Source organism: Pogona vitticeps, chromosome 2, assembly GCF_051106095.1.
Source record: "Pogona vitticeps strain Pit_001003342236 chromosome 2, PviZW2.1, whole genome shotgun sequence".
Lineage (NCBI taxonomy): Eukaryota > Metazoa > Chordata > Lepidosauria > Squamata > Agamidae > Pogona > Pogona vitticeps.
In genome coordinates, this window is record NC_135784.1 from 177,911,928 (window position 1) to 177,932,044 (window position 20,117).

General features: G+C 44.8%; 1 protein-coding gene across 3 annotated transcripts in view; it reads right to left on the minus strand.

Annotated features, from left to right (window-relative positions):
- Positions 1-20,117, minus strand: part of PLXNA3 (plexin A3) — a 79,241-nt gene that overhangs the window by 21,921 nt on the left and 37,203 nt on the right. For all 3 annotated transcript variants that reach the window (XM_020792920.3, XM_020792925.3, XM_078386547.1), the window contains 7 exons: positions 13,251-13,347; positions 11,628-11,818; positions 10,572-10,717; positions 4,192-4,312; positions 3,157-3,293; positions 1,893-2,066; positions 794-887 (listed from right to left, as the gene is read on the minus strand). In XM_020792920.3, coding sequence (XP_020648579.3) covers positions 794-887; positions 1,893-2,066; positions 3,157-3,293; positions 4,192-4,312; positions 10,572-10,717; positions 11,628-11,818; positions 13,251-13,347 — 960 coding nt within the window. The remainder of the gene's footprint in view (positions 1-793; positions 888-1,892; positions 2,067-3,156; positions 3,294-4,191; positions 4,313-10,571; positions 10,718-11,627; positions 11,819-13,250; positions 13,348-20,117) is intronic.

Sequence of the window (20,117 nt, forward strand, 5' to 3'; positions counted from 1 at the left end):
GAAATCAAAAGACGCCTGCTTCTTGGGAGGAAAGCGATGACAAACCTAGACAGCATCTTAAAAAGCAGAGACATCACCTTGCCAACAAGGGTCCGCATAGTCAAAGCTATGGTTTTCCCTGTAGTGATGTATGGAAGTGAGAGCTGGACCATAAAGAAGGCTGCCCGCCGAAGAATTGATATTTCTGAATTGTGGTGCTGGAGGAGGCTCTTGAGAGTCCCCTGGACTGCAAGGAGAACAAACCTATCCGTTCTGAAGGAAATCAACTCTGAGTGCTCACTGGAAGGACAGATCCTGAAGCCGAGGCTCCAATTCTTTGTCCATCTCATGACAAGAGAAGACTCCCTGGAAAAGACCTTGATGTTGGGAAAGTGTGAAGGCAAGAGGAGAAGGGGACGACAGAGAACGAGATGGTTGGACAGTGTCATCAAAGCAGCCAACATGAATTTGACCAAACTCCGGGAGGCAGTGGAAGACAGGAGGGCCTGGCGTGCTCTGGTCCATGGGGTCACGAAGAGTGAGACATGACTTAATGACTAAACAACAAACTGATCAATGTACAGATGGGTGGCGTCATCCTGTCTCCATCCTCTTCTGACCCTCTTCTTCCCCAATCCAGCAGATGACCAGGGGAGAGACGGACTGCTCCACTGAGAGGTCTGAACAGATGCCTTGTAAAAGGCTGCCTGAAACTGACTAATGACTGTTTCATCTCTGGAAACAGCCTCCTTCTCTTCCCATGCACTGACATCAGTTTCCCTTAATCATGTCTCCCACAAAACAACAAACTCACATTAATGGTTTCTATGCCACCGTATGCAGCTCGAACCCGTGGCTCCTGGATTGTCAGCAGATGAGTCCCACTCACGGTGAGGCTGGTACTGCCACTGTAAGGGCGAGGGCAAAAATAAAAATAAAAATAAGGATTCAATCCACAAATACTATGGAATTGGAATGAAACAACAGAACAGGCATTGCAATAATAATAATAATAATAATAATAATAATAATAATAATAATAATAATAATAATAATAATAATAATAATAATAATAATAATAATAATAATAATAATAATAATAATAATAATAATAGCAGCAAAATCAATGACTCTAGTCACAAGGCAGGCCTGCTTTCCCATCATGGCACTCTGCTAAAGATGCCTTCCAGGTGCTTAGACCACCTATCTTTAAATAAATAAATAGACAATAATGAAATTTTAGGAAACAGACCACCATCTATTTCATAAAAATGAAATAATTAATTTATTCCCCTCAGTACAGCATACCTGGCAATGGGACCTGGGTAAAGAGTTGTATATACCGTAAGTGACAAACTACACTTAGCAGAGCAGAAATTAACTTCTCTACAAAGAAGTAAAGGAAATGTCTTTTAAAATAATTGCAACACTGGCCGTTGCATTTAGAAAAAGGTGTATTTATGATAATAATAATCTAATGACAACCTTAGAACTGCAGAACTGGAAAGAAGACTCCATGGCTCATCGAGTCCAGCCTCCTGTCAAGGAGGCACAGTGGGGAATCGAACTCCCAACCTCTGGCTCCAAGGCAACGAGCTATCCAGCAGTTGCACGCACATACCTGATAGCATATACCAGTAGTTCCCAAATTTGTGGACAGTCAGATGTTCTTCAGTTACAACTCTCAGATGCCCCAGCCAGCCAGCCAGCCAACGGTCAGAGATTCTGAAAATTACTGCAAGGGCATCTGGAGCCTCAACGTTTAGGAATCACTGTTGTATACAAGACTGCCGGGAGATGGGGAGGAGGGGACCCAAACACCATTCAGTTGGAATGACAGATGCTCAACGGGAAAGCATAACCAAGGTTTTCACAACAACACAACCCAAGGCTGTCACCAGCCTGTCGCTTACTTGGCAATACTCCAGGAAGGCTCAATGGCTGTGATAACTGGGTCAGGACTGTAGCGGAAGGAGATGGTGCCATTGGGGCTGATGTTAGCACGGTCAATGCGCAGGCTAAGGTTGGCAGGACCTGGGCCTACTGCCGAGGGGGGAGACAGGCAGACAATCTCCCCTGTGCTACGCCTTGTGGAGGGAAGAAGGGGAAAAGGAAGTTAGAGTCACCACTCCTAAAAACAGCCCACCTATAAATCACTTTATATTTTCAAAGATTATGTTCTCCTCAGCCTTTGTAAAAAAAATACCAGGGAGCTCTTTCAGCCTGAGGGCTGAATTCAGTCTTAGAGAAGTTCTCAGGTGCTGCATTCAAGCGCTGGACAGGGTCAAAAGGTGAAAAAGCTGAGACCAAAAGTAACAGCAGATTTCTGTTGCAAAGCTCCTACTGCCAGTAATTACATTTTAGGAGTGGTGTTTTAAAATAAGGAAATGGGGGGGGGGAACCCAAGCAAAAGCTGGAGAGAAGCAAAAGCATGGCCCTTGATGTCAGCCAACCTGTGGAGAATGATTTTCAAAGGACGGTCATGAGGCAGGGGGCATGGCTGTTTGGGGAATCCCACAGAGGCCAGACTAGGACTCCAAGAGGGCCAGATTCAGCCCAAAGGCTCGAGTTTTCCCACACCTGCTTCAAACAGCTCTTCCATTTTGCCCTCCCTTTCATAACCTTCAGCAAGACATAGGACCACCTTTCTTTCAGACCACCTAAATCACAGGGCATTTATTTATTCCTTTTTATGTGTCTATATAATTCATAGCTTTTTCATGCACATGAGTAGATTAGCGGGCAGACATTGACCTGAGGTTACCCAGCAGTAATGGCTGAAGGGATTTCAATCCGGGTTTCTACAGCTCTAGTCTCTTGCTGTACCCATTACACCATACTGCCAGTCAGTTTTATGTACAGATTTTTACTTTAGAACAATGAATTATCTGAGGCCAGAAAGAGTTGGACGTGTTGCTGGATTGCAATTCCCACCAATCCTGACCACTCAGTATTTTAGTCAACGCTGATGGGAACTTCAATACGAAATCATCTGAAGGACTCACTCTGGCCACCCCAGGTCCAGAGACAGCAGAAAGTCTGAGCGATCTGTGTGGGTCACATTTTCCAAGTTACTATAAGGCAAAATTACACCGTATAGCACCCTGCTTGTTGAGCAATTAATCTTGAACCTAGCCAAGACCGCCAAGTAAAACCTGAACGCTGCCCCAAAAGTACCTCAGCAGCTGACATGGTGCTCCCCTGATCGCAACACTGACATTGCTCCCAGCATCCAGATGGGTCCCTAAAAGGCTGATTTTTGTTCCACCTGAAGCAGGACCTCGTTCTGGGTCCACACCATGAAAGCTGGGTGTCTGTATGGGGCAGAAATGAATTATGAATTGTCAGTAGAAATAATCCAGAGAGAGAACTTACTTAGTATTTCAAAGATAGCATTTATGTATTAGTAAAAAAAAGTTTGTACCCCTTTTTGTACCAAGAAAGCTAACATTTAAAACTAGTAATAAAGAAACCTATAAAGCTACACAAACACACACAGACAAAAAAAAAATGCAACAACAATACAATGGGATCATCATTCAAGGACTTCCCACTTCCACAAACTGTTATTCTTCCAGGCATTAAATCATGTTGGGATTATAGGATACCCTTCCACTCAAGCTCATCAAAATACCTTCTGAAAGGGTAAAAAAAGAGGCAACTTCTATCAAGTACTTTTTAATTATAGAAACCAAATACAGTATAAATATTTACCCTCCACCCCATATCTAGGCAGCATGGATCCTGTGGACCGTATGAAATGCCCAGGGCCATTTTGCAGCCTCTGCAACCCTAAAATCCCAATTAATCCTCTAAGGGACACGCAGGGACAATTTTACTATGTTTGGCGCCCCCTCAACAAAGCGGGGGCTCATCTTACTCCCATTTTAAAATTAAAATATTTTTAGACACTAGAGGGCAGAAGATTTCTTTTGAGTAAAAAAAAACCCATTTTTCATCAAACCCATTTTTCATTTAACAAAAAGTTGCAAACTTTATAGCACATAACTACTGTATTATTTTTTAAAAAAACATTAAATAATCATATAATAAAAATCAAATATGTAAATTCACTGATTTGCTCTCTTTCCCCACCTGCAGCCCTACCTCTTGGGGGTGTAAACTTTGGGATGCCACCTATTCTTTTTTTTTAAAAGGCCCTTGGCCCCACTAAGACCACCCAGCCCAGCCCTAACCCCAAACCCTGATTACCACAAAGGTGAAGGGAGTATCTGACTGGGTCCGGTAGTCAGCACTGCAGTCTCCTACACAAAGCTCCACGGGCCCAGGGGGAGGGTCGGGCAAAAGTGATGGCTCCAATTCACACACCAGCCTGAGAGGAGACAGTGCCATATTATAAACAAACAAACAAAAAAAGGGGAACTCCCTCTCCTAACCATTGTCACTTCACTTTGTGCCCTACAAGTCCCATCCAGCCCACCACCTTCGATTCTCATAGGTGTTGATCTTCACAACTAGCCCCACTGCTAGCCCTTAATAGCATCACCTACAACTTCGGGGCCTTATTGACTTGTTCATCTACCAGTATGATTTACGCCGCCTTTTGCCCACATCCTTTGCCATCTGCATTTTACTTAAGACAGGCGGGGAAGCTCTCTGCACAAGAGCATAAATGGACACAAATCTGACACCAAAACAGCAGTACACAAACACAAGCTTCAGGACGCTTCAGCCTCCCAGGACATTCTGTTACTGATCTGAAATCTGCTGTTGTGGAAAAAAGAAATTACAGCACCAAGAAAGGTGTGAGAGGGAGACAGCTGAGCCAGGTTTCATTTACAGATTCCAGAATGTGTCAAAACAAAAACTTTAATTAATGGAAGATCTAGAGTTCTTGCCTCAATATGTATATATATATTAACAAGCACTTTTCTTTTCTTCCTGGTGTTTAGACACCATTATTGATTCTAGCCACAGAACCAGAGGATGGTGCAGAAAAAAATAACAGTCACTTAATTTTTGCACCTCAGCTTTTTTGCACCTCGAGGACAACCTCTACCAGACAATTACATGCTTAGATATAACAAGATGTTTATACAATCTACACTTTCAAAGCTCATTATTCCTGTTCATAATGCTACTGTCACTTTGAAACTTAATTTTTGTAATGCCTGTAATCCTTTCCCTTTGCTCCCCGCTCCCACAAATTAAACTTGTACACAAATCTGGGGCCAAATATTTCTCTCCATATGACTGAGAACGTACATTGCAATCCATAGGTGCTTACACTGAAATCAGTTTTTAACGTGTTCTTTAAAGACCTTGCAACGCCTTTGTTTTGTTTTTGCTTTCCATGCTGAAACAAACTAACACGACCACTTGCTTGAAAACTCTCACAGAGACACTGCATGCTGTTTTCCAGGATCAAGACCACCACAGGAAACTGGTGGACTTGGTTGCCTTTGGAAGCAAAGAGGGGCCGCCCTTCCCACCCAAGGCTGGAAGAAGCTGTTGAGGCCTGGACAGAGAGACCTCCTGAATAGGGTGATCTGTTTGCCAAGTGAATCTGTCCACCTGGCCTATGCCGTTTCCTCCTCCCATTTTGTGAGGGAAGGCTACGGGATCAACAGTGATTCCCCACCATCACCAAAGAGACCTTCAGGGCCTCCTCTAACTTAACACTTGTCAGCCTGGGGCATGCCAGAAATACCCATACCTATTCCGTGCTTTAGCCAGCTTTGCCAAAGAAACTGCCAGGCTTCCTTACTAGCATAAGACAACCGCAGCCTAGTGGGAAGAGAGGATGGGACTGGTTCATAGCCTTGTTTCATACACAGAGAAGGCACTGCATATCCTTCCCGTCCCCCCTTCTGGATGCCCAGACTTTGTCCAAACAAAATGCAGAGAAATCGCAGTACCCTAAAGGTAGGGTGCACAGGATTCCTCCCCCGCCCCTCGCTGCCACATACAGGCCCGAGATCATGAAAACAGGACGATCAACACATTGTGCCCTGACACCTCAAAGTTCACTTTAGCACATTCAAGTGAGACTGAGAAAGGGGAGGAGGAGAAAGGCAGAGGTGAGAGGGAGAAAGGAAGGAGAGATCGTTCTTGGCGGTTTAGGTCAGGTTTACCAAACAGATAAATTCTGACCATTAAAATGCCCATTTCTGAGACGGTATTTAAGGGGAAAACAGCACAACAGGTTATGCAGTGTGTACCAAAAACATATATCCTATTTCAAAATGGTATATCTTAATTTGATGGCCTTCTATGTGCCATATATCTTTCTGGTATTATCATATACATGTGCAGTAATGGCCTAATGTATTTTGCTGTCTTAGGAAGGAGAAGACACCCCCTCCTTCCTAGCATATTTCACTTAGAGAAGCCAACGAGGCAGGCAGTTGAATCTTAGCTTTTACACAGGCGTACACTGTTCATAGGGACAGTATTCTGTGTCACAAGAACATGGCAGACCACCTGAAGGCATGCCAGACTGGCTTTGTAAAATATTTTAATCTGTCCTCCAAGACAGAGGAAGAGCCGGTGATGGGGGCCCTTATTCTCCTGGTCCAACACTCAGCATCTGCCTCAATCTGTCTAATGGTAAGACCAGCCCTGAAGGAATTCCAGACAAATAAAATAAGATGGAAATGTTTTTCGGTAAAAGATTATTTTTCACAGGTTATATTTTTGATTATCTTGCTTGATTCCAATGAAGTCTGCCTTGTCGTGACAAAGGGGCTTGAGTAATTCAGAGAATCTATGGGCTATGCCATGCAGGGACACCCAAGACGGACAGGTCATAGTGGACAGTTCTGACTAAACGCAATCCACCTGGAGTAGGAACTGGAAATGCCACTCCAGTATCTTTGCCAAGAACGCCCCATGATCAGAAACAAAAGGCTAAAAGATATGACGCTGGAACATGAGCCCCTTAGGTCGGAACGTGTCCAACATGCTACTGAGGAAGAGCAGAGGACAAGTACAAGTAGTTCCAGAGCTAATGAAGTGGTTGGGCCAAAGCTGAAAGGATGCTCAGCTGCAGATGCGCCTGGAAGTGAAAAGAAAGTCTGATGCTGCAAAGAAAAATACTGCATAGGAACCTGGAATGTAAGATATGTGAACCTTGGTAAGCTGGATGTGGTCAAACAGGAGATGGTAAGAATAAACATTGACATCCTGGGCGTCAGTGAACTAAAATGGATGGGAATGGGCGAATTCAATTCAGATGATTATCGTATCTACTATTGCGGGCAAGAATCCCGTAGAAGGAATGGAGTAGCCCTCATAGTCAACAAAAGATTGGGAAAAGCTGTAATGGGATATAATCTCAAAAATGATAGAATGATTTCAGTACGAATCCAAGGCAGACCTTTCAACATCACAATAATCCAAGTTTATGCAAGACTTACAACACCTTCTAGAACTGAAACCAAAGAAAGATGTTCTTCTCATTATTAGGGATTGGAATGCTAAAGTACGGAGTCAAGAGATAAAAGGAACAACAGAAGTTTGGCCTTGGAGTTCAAAATGAAGCAGGGCAAAGGCTAATAAGAGTTTTGTCAAGAGAACAAGCTGGTCACCACAAACACTCTTTTCCAACAACACAAGAGGCGACTCTACAAATGGAAATCATCAAATGGGCAATACCGAAATCAGATTGATTATATTCTCTGCAGCCAAAGATGGAGAAGCGCTATACAGTCAACAAAAACAAGACTTGGAGCTGATTGTGGTTCTGATCATCACCTTATTATAGCAAAACACAAGCTTAAGCTGAAAAAAAGTAGGAAAAACCACTGGGCTAGTCAGGTATAATCCAAATCCCTTATGAATACACAGTGGAAGCGAAGAACAGATTTAAGGAACTAGATTTGGTGGACAGAGTGCCTGAAGAACTATGGATGGAGGCTCGTAACATTGTACAGAAGTCAGCAACAAAAACCATCTCAAAGAAAAGGAAATGCAAGAAAGCAAAGTGGCTGTCCAACGAGGCCTTACAAATAGCAGAGAAGAGAAGGGAAACAAAATGCAAGGGAGATAAGGAAAACTACAGAAAATTTAATGCTGACTTCCAAAGAATAGCAAGGAGAGACAAGAGGGCCTTCTTAAATGAACAGTGCAAAGAAATAGAGGAAAATAATAGAAAGAGAAAAACCAGAGATCTGTTCAAGAAAATTGGAGATGTCAAAGGAACATTTTGTGCAAAGATGAACATGATAAAGGACAAAAATGGGAGGGACCTAAAAGAAGCAGAAGACATCAAGAAGGGGTGGCAAGAATACACAGAGGAATCATACCAGAAAGATCTGGATGTCCCGGACAACCCAGATAGTGTGGCTGTTGACCTTGAGCCAGATATCCTGGAGAGTGAAGTCAAGTAGGCCTTAGAAAGCATGGCTAACAACAAGGCCAGTGGAGTTGATGGCATTCCAGTTGAACTACAGTGGGGTCTTGACTTGAGAACTTAATCCGTATTGGAAGGCGGTTCTCAAGTCAAAAAGTTCTCAAGTCAAATCTGCATTTCCCATAGGAATGCATTGAAAACCATCTGATCCGTATCTGCTCTTTTCCGTCCATAGAAACTAATAGGAAGCTGGTATTCCGCCTTCGACCACTAGAGGGGGATAGTTTGTTTCTTTTTTTCTTAGGTCAAGAAAGGTTCAGGGAAGGCAGGGAAAATACAGTCCAGGCAGTACCAGGCAGTCTGAAGACTCCCAATCCACTCTCTAAACGCTGGGAGGAGTGAGGAAGCAGACAGGCACCCTTTTCACTGGCCAACAGTTAACTGAAAGTTCAAATTTTGCACTTTCCCTGCTTTCCACGTGGTTTTTTTCAGTTCTTAACTCAAATCTAAGTACTTAAGTCAAGTCAATATTTTCCTATGAGAGTGGTCCTTAAGTCAAAATGTTCTTAACTCAAGCCGTTCTTAAGTCAAGACCCCACTGTATTTAAAATCATAAAAGATGACGCTGTTCATGTGCTACACTCAATATGCCAGCAAGTTTGAAAATTCAGCAGTGGCCAGAGGACTGGAAAAGATCATTTTACATCCCAATCCCCAGAAGGGCAGTGCCAAAGAATGCTCCAACTGCCATACAATTGCATTCCTTTCACACACTAGCAAGGTTATACTCAAAATCCTTCAAGGGAGGCTTCAGCAGTATGTGGACCGAGAACTCCCAGAAGTGCAAGCTGGATTTCGAAGGGGCAGAGGAACTAGAGACCAAATTGCTAACATGCGTTGGATTATGAAGAAAGCCAGAGAGTTCCAGAAAAACATCTACTTTTGCTTCATTGACTACGCAAAAGCCTTTGACTGTGTGGACTACAGCAAACTATGGCAAATTCTTAAAGAAATGGGAGTGCTTGACCACCTTATCCATCTTCTGAGAAATCTATATGTGGGACAGGAAGTAACAGTTAGAACTGGATGTGCAACAACTGATTGATTCAAAATTGGGAAAGTGTACGACAAGTCTGTATATTGTCCCTCTGCTTATTTAACTTATAAGCAGAATACATCATGTGAAAGGCAGGAATGGATGAATTGCCAAATGGAATTAAGATTGCAGGAAGAAATATCAACAAGCTCAGATATGCAGATGATACCACTTTGATGGCAGAAAGTGAGGAGGAATTAAAGAACCTCTTAATGAGGGTGAAAGAGCAGAGTGCAAAAAAAAGGTCTGAAACTCAACATCAAAGAAACTAAGATCCTGGCCATGGGCCCCATCACCTCCTGGGAAATAGAAGGGGAAGATATGGAGGCAGTGACAGATTTGACTTTCTTGGGCTCCATGATCACTGCAGATGGGGACAGCAGCCACGAAATTAAAAGACGCCTGCTTCTTGGGAGGAAAACGATGACAAACCTAGACAGCATCTTAAAAAGCAGAGACATCACCTTGCTGACAAACGTCCGCATAGTCCAAGCTATGGTTTTTCCAGTAGTGATATATGGAACTGAGAGTTAGACCATAAAGAAGGCTGACCGCCAAAGAATTGATGCTTTTGGATTGTGGTGCTGGAGGAGGCTCTTAAGAGTCCCTTGGATAGCAAAAAGAACAAACCTATCCATTCTGAAGTAAATCAACCCTGAGTGCTCACTGGAAGGACAGATCCTGAAGTTGAGGCTCCAATACTTTGGCCATCTCATGAGAAGAGAAGACTCCCTGGAAAAAACCCTGATGTTAGGAAAGTGTGAAGGCAGGAGGAGAAGGGGACAACAGCGGACGAGATGGTTGGACAGTGTCACTGAAGCTGCCAACATGAATTTGACCCAACTCTGGGAGGCAGTGGAAGACAGGAGGGCCTGGCGCACTCTGGTCCATGGGGTCACGAAGAGTTGGACATGACTTAATGACTAAACAACAACAACGATGAAGTCTGACATGAGAAAATGTTCGAGGACCAAAAACAATGCCCAGTCCTGGGAAACAGTGCTGGCCCATTTTAAAACTCTTAAACAAAGAAGAAAAGCAGGTCCTACAAATGCATGCACATGGCTATTTCCAGTTGTCTGCCCTCTAACTCAGATTCCTCTTTTCTGTGCTCAGGTGGATTCCCATAACTTGCCACCCTCTGCCTTTTATGGTTTGTTTTATTAAGAAGCCTTTACCCACCTCTCAGCACTTATGTATTCAGCTGGGAGAGAACTGCAGCGCACACCAGCCACACGTACCCCCACTTCGAAGAAATGAAGCCCCAGATTCTCACCCCACACTGTCACACGGGTCCCACCTTCCTTGGGGCCTGTCAAGGGCAGTACCTGAAGCAAAAAGGTGGGGAGAGGATAAAAAGAAATGTGGACCATTCATTAGAGAGCGCAAGGAAGACTTCCATGAACCCTAGCAAAATGTGCATTAAAAACAAAACAGAATAAAACAAAGCAAAAAGGAAGGGCAAATTTTACTCCTGGAAAGGACAGGCAGCTAAGCCTTTAGCTATACTTGCCATATATTCATTTCTACACTGTTTTTATGGAGTTTTTAAATTCATGAACAGCAAGGAGCGTATATGGTGGATAACTAGGATTGTGCCACCTTGCCCGGTGCTTATTATATAAATGTTTCTCTTTTACATGGGGGTCCTACACATGTAAGACAGAATTGAGGAAGGCCTGAACTTTGTATTGCAAACAGGGGGGGGAGGCTGTATAAACAAAAGAGTGTATCCCAAAGTGATATCCAGTCCTTGTATGTGATGCAAAAACAGAGCAGCTAAAATCCCATGCCTCAGTTATCCGTAAACTCTCCCACAAAATGGATCATTTGCAATGTGCTCCAATGCAGAAAGGCAAAGCAGCCCAGTGCATCGCCACAGCCTCAAGGAAGTTGTTGGAGAACCAGACTGGTGGCGGCGGCAACAGAGATCACACCAGGGACAGAAGTAACACGAAGCTGTTCTCCTGTTTTAAACTTGTTTTTCATCAAGCGTTGGCTGAAAAGCAGTAAGGGGTTACAACAAGGGCAGGCTCACTGAATCACTGAGGATCTGGTAAGGCAACACCAGTGTAAATTCCACCGACGGAATGGTTCTATTTTAGGTGTGACTTACTACTGTGTTTTGGCCATAATATTTCATTACCTGTGAACCATCACGAAGGTTTTTCTTGAGGGATATCTTATAAAAATAAATATATAAAACGCAGGGACTTTTCAACTTGTTTTTTTTTCTACCTGGGTGATGCGTGGGTGGGCACAGCGGGCTCCACGCCGGCCTGGTGGCACCCAATTCTGCCGGGAGGCAGGGCAGTGCGGGCGCAAGAGACAGCGGCGTTCAGGGACACACCATCCACACTCATAACGTGGGTCTGACTTGAGACAGAGCCCACAGCTGGAACGCTGGGCAGAGCACTTGTACAAGAGAGCTGGAGAGAAAGGGAAAGGAACAGAAGAGAGGTGAAAATGACGGAGGGGGGGCACTGTTTTTCTTGGCACAAACCTGTCACCTATTACTCACCCAATATAAAATCTTTCCACTGCAGTCTATTACGCAGGAGCCTAGAATAAGCTCCTTTTCTGCCACCTGAAACCCGCACCAGAGGGTTAAGGTTTCATTCCCACATTGCTGCCCAGTGTACTAAAACCACCCCAAAGATTTTAGCCTTTGTGTTTCTCAGGGTGATAGATTGGAGGTGGTGGTGGATGGAATAAAGAAGGAAAGAATTCGCTACTTAAGGGTGCAGCAAAACTTTTTTAAAATGGCTTTAACAATGTTCTTTTAAACTTTTTAAAAGGTAGGTAAAGGTAGAAGTTCCCCTTGAAAACTAAGTCCAGTTGTGTCCAACTCTAGGGGGCTGGTGCTCATCTCCATTTGTAAGCTGAAGAACCGGCATTTGTCCTCAGACACTTTCCGTTGTCACATGGCCAGTGTGATTAGGGAACGCCATTTTACCTTCCCACCGAGGTGGTACCTATTCATCTACTCGCGTTTTCTGGCTTTCAAACTGCTAGGTTGGCAGGAGCTGGGTCCTTTCGATTGACAGCCCAGTGGCTCAGCGGTTTAAAAAGGTAAGCAGTGGGAAATTCAGGCAGAAAGAAGTCTTGGGCCAGCACTGTGGTGTACGAAATGTATGTTGTCACAGTGTATGAATGTATAGTGCCACCATCTACAGTGGTTTGGGGCTGTTTCCAGATAGAGGGCTCCTTATATTAAGAACGGGAAGGTCCTGTGGGTGTATGGCACTTCTACTGCAGCTATTCTATTTCAACTTTCCCTGGACACTGCGAAGGAGAACTCTACCCAACTTGGGTTACACCCATCTCCTCCTAGATCAAATTTCTCTGTTTTTATGGGACCTACTCCTCTCTCAGCTCCCTCCCTGTTCTTAACCATTATACTATTTATCTGCCTTCTCTACTGACATTCTCTGTACATCTCAACATTTACGTTCGTTGTTGTTTTTCAGTTAATAAACGGGACAATGATGTGAGAAAAGTCTTGCCTGGATCCTTTCAGAGTGTTGGATTGGGGGGCCTTGGGAGATCTTTATTCAAGTCCCATTTAGCCCTGAAATTCAAGGGGTGATCTTGGGCCCTTGAGTAAGGTGCTCACAGCATAACCTACCTCACAGGGTGTTTGTGAAGGAAAAAAAAATGAAAAGGAAGAGAATAACATACACAGCCTTGACATTTTTGGATGAACTAAATAAGAATAAGAATGTTCTGAAACAAAGCACTCATCACAAAGAGCCGAGGAGCAAAATCAATGTCTAGCAGCTTTATCACAGCAGAAAGTAAGATGAGAAGGGAGACACCCAGCCTAGAACAGACATGCACTCTTGCACTCACACTTGGTACCTTTGAAGCCTGGTGGCTTGTCAATGGCAAAGTCTCCATCCCAAATTACATCAAAATCCAGCAGCAGCTCTCCCACTTCTTCACCATCATACCAATACTGAAAAGGAAAAGGAAGGGTCACAGATTACGGAGAAGCAAAGTACATATTGTTCTGTTATAAGGGGGGATATATAAGACAACTCGCCAGAAACAGAAGACATTCAGTTGCCCTGCCAGTTAAAAAGTGTGAAAGGGATGGGCAGTTTCCCAAACCATACCTTTGCATTCAATTAAAAAACAAACATAAGAAGACTCTCATCTCCTCATAGGGAACTAGGAGCAATACACCATGTTTTCAAGCAAGCCCTGGATCTGTTTTAGATCCAGCAGGTCTTTTTAAAATAACTGGAAGTGCATTCTGGTTTTTTAAAAAATGTCCCAGGGGAGTGAAACCTAGAACAAATTACCCAGAACCCACCTACTTGAGACCACAAGGAGATTTTAAATTTTAAAAAACTGGAAGATACCAGAAATAACTGAGTCTTGTGGGGGCTGCATGTCATCCACCAACTTTGCTCATCCATGGACTGTCATTTGGCACAACTTTTGGCAACTTATTCTGCCGACACCCTGGATCAACCTAAAGCATTTCACTGCCTGAGCCAGAACTATAAATACTGGCTCCTACTTATTCAAGTCAAGGGTATAGTACCCAGAATCAGCAAAATTAATTTCCAGTATAAAAAAATAAACTCTTGCAAAAAGCACTTCGCATTCTTGGAAGTGGAAAAAAATATATAAAAATTAGGAAATGATTATTTTCTGTCTTTTTAAGAATCAACCATCTCGTTCTGCCAAATAGCAGGGCCAGTCCTGCTTATGTTCCTTAGTTTTTATACTTTCCAGATAGAAAGGAACTTCTCTTTAACTTCCTAGATCTGGAGATGAATAAATCAATCCTTTCATCCTCACCACTATCCTATATCTTATTTCTTTCAGATGGTATGAGTGGGCGCGCACACATACACATATAAAACAGTTGAGAAAAGAGACACACACTCTTATAGGATCCCACATATTTTAATAATGTATTATTCACTTACACAGAAATGTAAAGAGGGAGAGAGAAAGAGAGAGCACTAGCAACCACAATCTAGGCAACAGGTCTTGTGTTATCTAGAGTGTTGCCACCCGGGCCAAGAAGCACAAGGTGCTATAGTGACAAAGAGACAGCGGCACAGTAGCTTTATAAAACAGATTGTGTGTTTAGGTGCTGTCATGACTGGGCCAGGAGCCAAACCATGCTGCCAATGAGGCAGGCTGTTATTTAATTGAGAGCTTGCTGCCCTAGACGTTCCTGCCCCCTTAGATCTTTTAAACATGCTGTTGGTCAGTGTGCTCACCATTTTTCTCAGTCCTCCTTATTTTTTTGACCTGGTTTTCACTGGACTGCAAACAGAACAGAGTGGTCTTCCAACTAAGCCATCTGTTTGTGTAGCATGTGAGCTAGGAACAAGGACTGCAAATTGCTTTATTTATTTATTTATTTTACTTGGGAGAAGCAAGATGGAGAGGGCTTTTCCTTTGATCAAGTTGGAAAGCAAACAAAAGCCCTATTCAGGCATTAAAGGCTGAAACCATAGAGGGCTGTCATTGTGATAAGGGGGGGGGAAGAGACACACATACCACCCCCCCACCCCACCTGATTTTTTAAAGCAGACTCTTGCCAGTTCACTGTGAAGGTCTGCAAAGATGCTTGGAAGCACATTCAGCTAAACACGCTTACATTTCTTCTGTGACTGGGAACTCAGAGGGCAAAGCCGCTGAGCCTGGGAACCCTGCAAGCATGTTCTGGGTTAACAAGTGCCTCTGCAGACCTTTCTGGGGAGCACATGAAAATCTGCCTTATCTGTGGGCCAAGGTGGGGTGTGCAAACCCAGGCCATCGCTATATATTTAGTCTTTTATGTGTTCTGGCTTAATGCCTGAAACTGGGATATTTTTTTAAAATAGGGCTGAGAAACCTTTGACCTTTCAGATGTTTTGAAATACTGTAGATTTCCCATTATTATTCCTTACCTTTGGCCATAACAACAAGTGCTTCTGGGCCAAATGTTTCCCCATCCCTAGTCTAAAATTCATTCATCAGAAGTATATATAGGAAGTAATAACTCCACACAAAAGTGCTGAAATTGTTTTTACAACCAAAGACCATATCCAAACACACTGCTCAGTACAGAGAAGCTGGTCAACTGCCGACAAGTACAGTATTCCTTGCACGTGTGGATTGGGGCCAGGGACGGTATTGGGATCTTGCTGGGTTACCGTGCTCCCCGCGACCCAGCCATTTCCCTACCGGAGCTGGTGGACTTTGTCTCCGCGGCACTGCTGGGTTCCCCGAGGCTACTAGTCCTGGGGGACTTCAACGTGCATGCGGGGGCAGAAACGTCCGGACCAGCTCTTGAGTTCTTGGAGACCATGGCCTTCTTGAACATGTCCCAGCATGTCAACGGCCCTACACACGTGGGCGGCCACACATTAGACCTGGTCTTTTCCACCAATGGGAGAGAGAGTGGTCCGATGGTGACTGACCTCGAGTCGGTCCCCTTGTCATGGTCGGATCACCACCTAATAAAGTGTACCATCAAGATGGCTCTCCCCCCTCGCAGGGAGCAGGGACCTATTGTTATGGTCCGCCCTCGAAGGCTACTGGATCCGATTGGATTCCAGGATGCCATGAGAGGGGTTACGGCTGACCTGGCTGGCGCTCCTGTCGAGGCTCTGGTTGACGCCTGGTTCACAGCCGCGGCTAGTGCCGTAGACACGATCGCGCCTAAACGCCCTCTCAGCCGCAGAGATCGCCCGGCGCCCTGGTTTAACCAGGATCTCCGGATGTCGAAGCGGGTCAGGAGACGGCTAGAGCGCAAATGGAGAAAGGACCCGACGGTTTTTAATCGCATAGCTGTTAAGGTCGCTACTAACCTTTACCAGGCCAAGGTAAAGGCTGCCAGTCGAACATACCTCGCTAACCGGATAAGCGAGGCGTCTAATCAGCAGGCGGAATTATTCCGTATAGTACGTGACCTATCCGGAATTGGCCCGGGTGATAGGCCTCCCCCTAGTTTTACACCGGACCAATTTGCAGCATTTTTTAAATCTAAAGTGGAGGCCATCCGCCGGGACCTCTCCCCTTTTTTGAATACAGTGAGTCGAGCTGAGATGTCCAGCGCTCCATCTTGTCCGGTGATTTTTGACTCCTTTCAGCCTGTTTCGCCCGACACTGTGGCCAGGACGCTTGATCGCTGCCGTGCTTCCACCTCCTCTTTGGCCCCTTGCCCGGCCTGGCTAATCAAGGCAGCCAGGCCTTCAACAACGGAATGGGCTACTGTAATAATTAGTGGGTCTTTCCTTGAGGGCAGATTTCCCTCTGCCCTCAAGGATACACTCATTAGGCCCATAAGAAAGAAACCTAGTTTGGCGGCGGACGAAATTGGCAATTATAGGCCCGTCGCCAATGTTTCTTTCTTAAGCAAGGTAGTCGAGAGGGTGGTGGCCGATCAGCTTCAGGCGTTCCTGGATGACACAGATGCCCTGGATCCATTCCAATCGGGCTTCAGGCCGCGCCATGGAACAGAGACGGCATTGGTCGCCCTGTGTGATGACCTGTTGAGGGAGGCCGACAGAGGCAAAATGTCTCTGCTGGTCCTCCTCGATATCTCAGCGGCCTTCGATACCATCGACCACGGTATCCTCCTGGGGAGGCTCACCGAGTTGGGAATAGGTGGCCGGGCATTTGCCTGGCTCCGTTCCTTCTTGGAGGACCGTCCCCAGAGAGTACAGCTTGGGGAGAATGTCTCGGCCCCGTGGAGCCTCAATTGTGGGGTTCCACAGGGGTCGATCATCTCCCCAATGCTGTTTAACATCTATATGAGGCCGCTGGGGAGGGTCATCAGGGGGTGTGGAGCCCTGTGCCATCAATATGCGGATGACACGCAGCTCTACATCTCCTTTTCTCCAACTACAGGAGATGCCGTTCTGTCCCTTCAGCGCTGCCTGGAGACCGTTCGGGAATGGATGCAGGAGAATGGGCTGAGGCTAAACCCGGACAAGACGGAGGTACTGAGGGTGGGCGCTCCCACAGTTGGGGATTTGGGAAACTCCCTCATTTTTGGGGGAGTGACCCTGCCTGCCAGGGATGGAGTTCGCAGCTTGGGGATTCATCTGGACCCGGCGCTTACTATGGAAACCCAGGTGGCGTCCGTGGTCCGCACCGCATTTTTCCATCTTCGGCGGATAGCCCAGCTGCGACCCTACCTTGATGTGGGGGCTCTCAACACTTTGGTACATGCGCTTGTAATCTCAAGATTAGACCACTGCAATGCACTCTACGTGGGGCTACCTTTGAGGCTGCTGCGGAAACTACAGGTGGTGCAGAATGCTGCAGCCAGATTACTCAGTGGAGTGAGAAGATACCAACATATCTCGCCCACTCTGGCCGCATTGCATTGGCTGCCCATCCAATTCCGCATCGACTTCAAAGTGTTGATGCTTACTTACAAAGCCCTAAACGGTTTAGGACCTCAATATTTGGTGGAACGCCTTCTCCCACCTAGATCTACCCGTGTCACCCGTGCGAGCCAGGAGGTGAGGCTGAGGAGCCTGACGCCGAGAGAGGCCCGGAAGGAGAAGACCAGAAATCGGGCCTTCTCGGTGGTGGCTCCTCGCCTCTGGAACAACTTACCTCCTGAGATTCGCGCGGCTCCCTCGCTGGGCATTTTTAAGAAACAACTGAAAACACTGATGTATAGGCAGGCTTTCCCAACAGATAATCCCTGACGATTTTTCTTTTATATTCTTTGATTTCCATTTTTGTCTATTTGTAATGTTTTTAATAATTTTATCGTTGCTCTAATTGTAAGCCGCCTAGAGTGGTCTAGTATGACCAGATAGGCGGGATAGAAATAAAATAAATAAATAAATAAATAAATAAAAACACAATCATTAAGCTCAGACTTTCCATGGGATTTGTTATAATCCATCTATTTCTGGTTGTTGTGGTTTTTTCAGGCTCTTTGGCCGTGTTCTGAAGGTTGTTCTTCCTAACGTTTCAACAGTCTCTGTGGGCGGCATCTTCAGAGGACAGCACATCTTCAGAGCACAGAGTGCTGTCCTCTGAAGATGCCGGCCACATAGACTGGCAAAACGTTAGGAAGAACAACCTTCAGAACACGGCCAAAGAGCCTGAAAAACCCACAACAACCATTAGATCCCGGCCGTGAAAGCCTTTGTGAATACACCATCTATTTCTCTTGACCAATATTTTTGGCAGCTACAGCAGGATGGTGACACAGTCTCCCTAACAGAGTCTACACTGACACCTTTGTTACCTTTTCTTCTTAATTTAACTAATCTTAAATCATTAAGAAAGAAAGAAAGAAAGAAAGAAAGAAAGAAAGAAAGAAAGAAAGAAAGAAAGAAAGAAAGAAAGAAAGAAAGAAAGAAAGCTAGCTAGCTAGCTAGCTAGATAGATAGATAGATAGCTAGATAGCTAGATAGCTAGATAGATAGATAGATAGATAGATAGACAGAGACAGACAGACAGACAGACAGATAGACACCGCACCCGATCTTATCCAGGGCCGTCCAAGTCATGATGCCTGTGGAGGAATAGAAAATGGCTTCCCATCGCCAACACCCAAGGAGAAGGGGCATAGCTCAGTCCTTCTTCTTGGGTGGTGGTAATGGGTGCGCTTGGTGGGGACATGAGAGAGAGAGAGAGATTTCTCTGTTCTTGCTCCCAAACTTTGAAACTCCCTCCCACAGGAGGCCAGGCTGGCCTCAACTTGGCTGTCCTTCTGCAAAGGCAAAGACCTTTCTCTCCAAGCACAATTTCCCACAGTGACTGGCTGTGTGAGTGTTGTTGTTGTTGTTGTTTTTAAGGGACTGTTGAGCCTTATGGCTTTGAATGTGTTTTTCATGTGGCGTTTGTTCAGTTTGGTATTTGCTTGATCCTTTTCAGTATTTGTATACTTACTATTCTTAGCTTTAAATGCTGTATTTCAATGATGTAAGCCACCTTGGCTCCTTTTTAAGGAGACAGGTGAGGTATGAATAAACAAACAAATAAACAAATGTTCTCTATGGTTGGCCAGGTACTTTTAGCACCAGAGGTGTCGCATCTCACAACAGCCTGTCTCCCTCTTCCTGGCAGTAAAAAGGCAATAGTAATACATTTTCAAAACTGACAATTTCTGCTGTTTTTATGACACCTAGACTCTGCTGCTTGAAGGGTCTCTGTCTCTCTTCCTAGTGAAAGATCACCCTGCCCCTGTCTAAACAGTAGTGGTCACAGCCAGAGTCCATATCTAGGCCAAATCCACTCTCTCTCCATTGCTTGCTTTGAGGCAAAAGGGGAATGTTGGAGGGAGTGGCAACTGTGGGAAAAGCCTGCCAGAATCTGCTCCTCAGATCCTTTTCCAAAATCACTACCTGGTAAAAACTAGTTACTGACTACACAAGCACAAAAAAAGTTCTATCCCCCTCACCAGAACATTGAGATGTGTACTCTTTGGACTACAACTCTAGTATTCTCCAGCCGCATTGCCCAGTAACCATGGTGTCTGGGGAAATCTGAAAGCTACCATCCAAAAAAATCAACTTTTCCAACCTCTCTTCAGGATACATGTGATTTTCCACCTGTGTTTTCTGCATCAGAGCTGAGAAAGAGTACTTTTTAAAATTCCACGAATACAAGAGCCTGTACAGCCAGAATGAACATCCTGGCAAATAGTCTGAAAAAGTAACTTTCCCTATCTCTGATCTACACTAAGTATAATGAGAATTTTCTTGCCACCCAACTGATTTTAGTTTTAATTTTGTTTTATTTTGG